A 6,977-nucleotide genomic window follows, 5' to 3' on the forward strand; every position below is an offset into this window, starting at 1 on the left:
AGTACAGGTGTTAGCGGTTATGGGGAGAAGGCAGGAGAATGGGGTTGGGAGGGAGAGATAGATCAGCCATGATTGAATGGAGTAGATTTGATGGGCCAGATTGCCTAATTCTGCTCCTATCACTTATGACCTTTACAGAGAGCATGCAAGAATATGAAACAAATATCATGTTTCCAACTTCAATGTGGAAACAACATTGATATATTTTTGGAATTCCATCACTACCACTGAAAATTCCTTACTAGGCAACGTACATTTTAAACCCGCAGCATGACATTCCGGATTTAAAGGAAGCTGTACTTCACCGTACAGTAGATGATAACATAAACAGTCATTATTACTCCATTTTACATATTGCACTGAGATATCTTTTCAAGAATGATGTCCAGATCAAATCCAACCATATCTTTCCCTTGTAATAGCAGGAAAGGTTTTATTACTCTTGAAGATGTACAGGTCTGAGAAGTGAAGACAATACAAGTCATCGCAAGATTTTTTTTTTAAGTGACTCTTTTCTTTGAAAAGGTGAGTGAAGTTCAAGATTGTTAAGGGGACTGACATAGATAGACCAAATTGAATATTTTTGCAAAAAATCGTGGAACTCAAATTTAAAAATTAAGTAGGGCATACTGTAAGGAGTTAGCAAAGAAGACTTTCATATGAAGAAAGACTGGATAGACTCGGCATGTACTCGCTAGACTTTAGAAGACGGGGGGGGGGGGATCTTATAGAAACTTACAAAATTCTTAAGGGGTTGGACAGGCTAGATGCAGGAAGATTGTTCCCGATGTTGGGGAAGTCCAGAATAAGTGGTCACTGTTTAAGGATAAGGGGGAAGTCTTTTAGGACCGAGATGAGAAAAACATTTTTCACACAGAGAGTGGTGAATCTCTGGAATTCTCTTCCACAGAAGGTAGTTGAGGCCAGTTCATTGGCTATATTTAAGAGGGAGTTAACTGTGGCCCTTGTGGCTAAGGGGATCAGGGGGTATGGAGAGAAGGCTGGTACGGGATACTGAGTTGGATGATCAGCCATGATCATATTGAATGGCAGTGCAGGCTCGAAGGGCCGAATGGCCTACTCCTGCACCTATTTTCTATGTTTCTAAGACTACTGATATAAAAATTGGACATTTTTGAATTGATCTACGGAGAAAAGGCAATCTCGGCAAGCTTTTTAAATAAATGTTTAACTTGTTATTTTCCTCCTTAAATTGAAGAACTATCCTAAGCCCATTGAGAACATCAACAGTAATATGCTGGTATTTTATTTATGATTTACTGAAGTTTATGCGTAAGTTTTGCTGGTGCTGTTATTATTGGTATTGGTTTAATATTGTCACATGTACTGAGATACAGTGAAATGGTTACAGTTCAGTCTAATTATATTTCACAAGTACAATCAAGCCAGTAACAAAGTAAAACAGGTAGTGCAAAAAATAAAGTGTTACACCTTTATACTTAGTGCAAAAGTGCAGATTAAACAAAAAAAGAGGCTATTTTGGTATTAGGGTTGAAACACTAATAATAATTTTTAATGAAAAAAATGAGATACAATCCGAGACCAGTTGCCACAGAACTGTTCTGGCCAAACTATTCCTTTCTCATAATCAGTGGAGTTATGACAACGTGTAATCCATTATAATTTAGACGTTTCCAACACTAATATGAATGACCACACTCTTAACATACAAATACACTCAATGCAAGTTTGAAAAGTGCCCTATGGATCCAATCCATTCCAAAATGAAGTAGACAGTACGACTCTCACCCCCTCACCTGTCCAGCCAGTTGAGAAGCATTTCTGAAAACCAGGTTGTACAATTCATTGAATTAGTATTTTATGAAACGTCTTGAGACACTATTTGTAAGAGGCTTCCATTTTATTTCAAAACAACCTGCTGAAACATAAATGCACTAACCCCAACTTCAGAATCTATTTTGATTTGATCTTGCTGAAATACATCAAACTCACTCATTAAAGAAATTAAGCTAGAAAATTTCACTCGTTTGTCCTCCAATAAAAACATACATTTTTCTGCAACTAGTCAGCAGATTCACAAAGCTTTTCCTCGTTTATTAAAATATATTACTGTTCCACAGATCACCAGACTTATTGTCCCTCAGCTCGTTGATAATTTTGGTAAGGCTGTCAATTTTCTGCTCTTTTCTCTTCAGTTTTTGTTGAAGTACTCTGAACCTTTGCCGCTGTTCTTCGTTCTTCTTCCTTTCCCAAGCAAGCTTCTTTTCTAAAGTTCTCCTGATGATATCTGGACAAGGATTCATGAAATAACTGTGATCCTGAGGAAACGTCATTCCCGTCAAATCTTGATCATACCGAGAAGAAAGCACAGTCTCAGAGGAACACTGCAATTCTTCTGATGGCTGAACAAGGGTGGACAGATGAGTCTGTGTTTCAGGGATAAGTACTTCTGTAGATATCCAAGTTGTTCCCTCTGATATTGTTGATCTGTCAGATACTGGCTCTGCAGGTGATGTAAATAAACATGGCAAAACATCCGCAGATACATCCATCGAACCCACAAGTGTGGTACATGTATTTGATTGTACTTCAGGCCTTGATAATACATTGGCTGTCCATTGGAGGGTATCCGAACACAGAACTGCAGCTGAATCTTGAGATTCTTCCTCTAAACGACCTATGATTAATCCATCTGGAACAGATTCCATCTTGTCCTCTGTTGCAGGTGTTTCAGTTTGCACTCTGCAGTTAAAGACTGTGAGAACTTCTGAAGACTCTGCTTCAGGTTTTAAGGGCACTTCTAATACTTGAGTGAATTCTGCCAAATTCAAGACAGCTGCTGCAGCCAGTTGAGCTAATCGCCCCGAGTTTAGAGTGTCAGTGGTTAATGCAGACTGTTCATCTTTTACTTTAGTTGGCTCGCCTGGTTGACGTAATGTTTCATGAGCTTGCAAGACTGACATCTCCACCTCTGAAGATTCCTTGTAGTGTCCAACATAGGTTTTCGCTTTATTGGACTTTCTGGGGCCTGTAGACTGCAAATTAGCGAAAATGTTTGAATTGTCAATTTGAAAATAAAAATTCAATCGTTCCAGCTTTGAGACAAAGTAAGCTCTCCAAATGTACCTTGCGTGCAAAATTTCAAGAGCATTCAGAATGATCATTGTGAAAGTATTAACAAACCTGACCTTCACTGCATCTTCACTTCACTTCATCTTTAAATTCAAACCTCAGGATCATTTAAAAGAGCCAACTCTCTTTTTCATATTTTTTGCTTCTACAGCAAATTAGATTTTAGCAATTCAGCATTCCCATAAAATATATCATATACAGCATTTTGTTTATTATGCGATGAAGTTGGATACTGTTGAGGGAGATGGCTCATCAGGGGAATGCAGCAGCAGCCTAGTTTATGGCACCATGATCTTATAGAAACTTACAAAATTCTTAAGCGGTTGGACAGGCTAGATGCAGGAAGATTGCTCCCGATGTTGGGGAAGTCCAGGACAAGGGGTCACAGCTTAAGGATAAAGGGGAAATCCTTTAAAACCGAGATGAGAAGAACTTTTTTCACACCGAGAGTGGTGAATCTCTGGAACTCTCTGCCACAGAGGGTAGTCGAGGCCAGTTCATTGGCTATATTTAGATGTGGCCCTTGTGGCTAAGGGGATCAGAGGGTATGGAGAGAAGGCAGGTACGGGATACTGAGTTGGATGATCAGCCATGATCATATTGAATGGCAGTGCAGGCTCGAAGGGCCGAATGGCCTACTCCTGCACCTAATTTCTATGTTTCTAAGTTGGTCACACCATAAGATGGTGTTGAAGATTTAAGATGAAAGAATATGAAAACAAGATGGATTTCTTGAAAGAGAAGGGAATCTGTTTTGGATGTTTGGAAAAGGGACATATGGTAAGAGACTGTAAGAGTCCTATAATTTATCTGAATTTTTTGGCACACCAGTAGTTAATGACAATGCAATTAAGGGCAACTTTTTGATGCAAGAGTTTGTTACTTAGATCAATTCTATCATAAATAACTTTTTTTTAAATTACATTTTGATTTTAATGCAAGTATAGTGCGAGGGGCAAAATTTAATGGAGATGAGCGGGATACGTTTTTTTTTTTACAGAAAGAGCTGTTGACGATTGGAACATGCTGCCAGGGGTGGTGGTGGAGTCAGATATGATAGTGGCATTAAAGATGCTTTTAGATAGGCATGTGGATATGCAGCGAATGGAGTGATAAAGATCACGTGAAGGCAGAGGAGATTAGTTTAACCTGGGAATATGTTTGGCCCGAACATTGTGGGCTAAAGTGCCTGTTTCTGGGTTGTTTTGTTCTATATATGTTCAGCCTGCCAACAAATTACATACTTTCAATTTAATTACATTGAAAATTTAAACTTAATCAACATTACCAAAAATCATATATCAAATAAAGAACAGACACAATACCTTATTTTTAGGTGGTGGAAATATGGTTGGTACAGAGAAAAACTTTAAATGCCTTCTATCATTCCGTTCTTCAAAGCATTCCTTAATGAAGTGATCACTGCAGAGTGTTGCTCTCGGTGATGGCACCCAGTTTCCTCGTGCTACGGCTTTTAACCATTTTGCCATGAGGTCAGGTCTTGAAATAGGAAATCTACGTCAAGACAACCATTTGTAAATGAGATGAATATGCCTTACTGAAACTGAATGCTCAGGTTTGTGTTGATCCAAGTTGTTATGTTTATCTGCTCTGCAATTCTCTGTACAGCGGTTTGCCAGCAATTTCCTTACACTGCCCAGATGTCACTTATGAGTGATCACGTTGATGGTCGGCATGGACTCAGTGGGCCAAAGGGCCTGTTTCCACGCTGTATCTTTCAAACAATCAATCAAGGCAGTCCAAGCATGTTATTAGCACAGTGAAATACAAATCACAAAACACTTACTATCAATCATTACACATTTGTGGGTCTTCAAATATGAATGTAAACATTGAAAACCATAAATGAGCAGCCCTTTAGATAGGCCATCTCCAATTTAATTTTATTGTATCTAGCTTTAAAATCTTAACACATGCCAAGACAATGTAATGTTTATCAATTACAATTAGAATCAGAATTCCCTCAGATAGTTCTCCTGCATGATTGCAATAATTTGTTGGAAGCGTAATTTTGTTTTGAACCATACCACTGCAATAATGAATAGAATGAAGAAAACAGTTCCCTCCATATCTTCTCAGAATAGAATTTGTCTTCATGGACATTCACATATCAAAACCCTTCCATAAGAGTCTTCTACATTTCAGAACCATTACATTTTTAGCAGGAAAAGGATCCACAAGCCCGTCTTCATTAACATTTCAGTGGTGGAGAGAGTCAACAACTTACCAAAGTGACACTATTCCCAAGGTGCATATCTCTGAAGTTCTGTCCTGGACACAGCACATTAATGCAATTAAAAAGAAAGCCCATCAATCCCTCTACGTCCTTAGAAGATTGAGGACATTCAGTATTTAATAATTACTCTCTTGAACTTCTTACAAGTGTACGGTAAAGAGCATATTGATTAGTTGCATCATGGCCTGGTTCAGCAAATCAAATGCCCAGGAACGAAGGAGATTACAAACGGTAGTAAACAATGCCCGGTCCGTCACAGGTACCGTTCTCCCATCGTCGAAGAGGTCTATTAGAGGCGCTGTCTGAAAAAGGCAGCACCATCTTTATTACATTAACTATTGAGTATTGTGCTTATAAACTTATTATGCTGCAATGCTTAAGATTTCCATTGTTCCCTTTCGAGATGACAATAAAACACTTGACTCTTCTTGACTCCCTTGCGTCATCCACCCGATTACGGTGAGATAGTGGAAAGGGAAATAAGAGGGATGTTCAAGCTGCGAGCTTTCGGATAATAAAAGTATCTGCGTTTGTCTAAACTATAGAAGTACGATTAATTAGAATCCCAACACGCCAATTTAAAAATAAATACAAAATATCCAACGAAATGCGTGAAACTATATAGCAACACCATATGATTACAGAGGTCACTTTGGAGGGATCTTGGACCTTGCTTTTCTTCGAGATGCAGGATTACAATCGCAGCCTGGACTTCCCCAACCACACTACATCGGGTCACGGACAAGGGCATTAAGCGGCGGGGGGGGGGGGGGGGGGGGGGGGGGGGCGGAGGGCAAGGAACTGCAAATGCTGGTTTACAAAATAAATACATACACAAAGTGCAGAAGTAATTCAATGGGTCATGCAGCATCTCTGAGAACATGGAGAATGGTCATGACTCGAAACATCACCTCTACATGTTCTCCAGGGATGCTGCTTGACCCGTTGAGTTACACCCGCACTTTGTGTCTTCTTTTCTAAACCAGCAACCAGTTCCCCGTTTCGACATCTCTGGGAGACATGGATGGATTCCATCAGAGCAATTTTAAAAAGGCCTCGGCGTGAATCGACACCCCGGCAAACAGCATTCGAGCTCTCTCGCCGCGTACCTGTGGAAAGTTATGCCACTTCCTTTCTTGAAGCGGTTCTTGCAATCAAGCGCGCTGCATGAGACTGGCATCTTGCAGGTGAAGCCAAAGGCAACCCTGGGCACTCAGCGCCCTATCTGCCTGCAATAAAGATGGCGGGCTGATGGGCGCTGACGTCATTTGGAACATGGGCCCAGGATTGGAACCCTGCGGAAAGGATACATAATGTTGCATTATTCCCAGCCGCTGCTGAACGATCAGCTGTACATCGCACCGTCTTACTTCACAATGACAACAAATTATCCTTTCGGGAGGAATTATAACCGACCTTTGTTTCCCCCGCCCAAGATCATTCTTAATACGTCCACTGTGATATTTTACAAATCTGCAATTACAAAAGCCTCCAAAAATCGCATTAATGAAAAAATAAATTTGAATAGGTTTTCGTGATCCAGATTTTATTTTTGCGTTCTGTATTCCTTGCGTGGCTATTCCCTTCCGGAATCACCCTCCACGCA

At 40.0% G+C, this 6,977-nt stretch overlaps 1 protein-coding gene across 3 annotated transcripts; it reads right to left on the bottom strand.

The window, feature by feature from the left end:
• Nucleotides 1-1,498: 1,498 nt before the first annotated feature.
• LOC129703651 (THAP domain-containing protein 5-like) lies at nucleotides 1,499-6,927 on the bottom strand. 3 transcript variants are annotated; one of them, XM_055646272.1, is made up of 4 exons: nucleotides 6,788-6,927; nucleotides 6,481-6,666; nucleotides 4,440-4,614; nucleotides 1,499-3,017 (listed from the first exon to the last, which is right to left on the bottom strand). In XM_055646272.1, the coding sequence occupies exons 2-4, from the start codon at nucleotides 6,549-6,551 to the stop codon at nucleotides 2,079-2,081; spliced, it is 1,185 nt and encodes a 394-aa protein (XP_055502247.1). In that variant the 5' UTR covers nucleotides 6,552-6,666; nucleotides 6,788-6,927; the 3' UTR covers nucleotides 1,499-2,078. The 3 variants fall into 3 exon arrangements, with proteins under 3 accessions (XP_055502247.1, XP_055502246.1, XP_055502248.1); XM_055646271.1 differs by having other exon boundaries at nucleotides 4,440-4,629; XM_055646273.1 differs by adding an exon at nucleotides 5,363-5,406 and having other exon boundaries at nucleotides 4,440-4,629; nucleotides 6,481-6,821.
• Nucleotides 6,928-6,977: the final 50 nt, after the last annotated feature.

The sequence above is a fragment of the Leucoraja erinacea genome, chromosome 14, assembly GCF_028641065.1.
Source record: "Leucoraja erinacea ecotype New England chromosome 14, Leri_hhj_1, whole genome shotgun sequence".
NCBI classification, from domain to species: Eukaryota; Metazoa; Chordata; class Chondrichthyes; order Rajiformes; family Rajidae; genus Leucoraja; species Leucoraja erinaceus.

Excerpts from the sequence above, each read along its gene's own strand:
- LOC129703651 (XM_055646271.1), bottom strand. The coding sequence starts at position 6,551 with ATGCCAGTCTCATGCAGCGCGCTTGATTGCAAGAACCGCTTCAAGAAA. Across the intron at positions 4,630-6,480 it reads AGTGGCATAACTTTCCACAG|ATTTCCTATTTCAAGACCTG; the intron begins GTACGCGGCGAG and ends GTCTTGACGTAG. Across the intron at positions 3,018-4,439 it reads TTCCACCACCTAAAAATAAG|TCTACAGGCCCCAGAAAGTC; the intron begins GTATTGTGTCTG and ends GCTAATTTGCAG.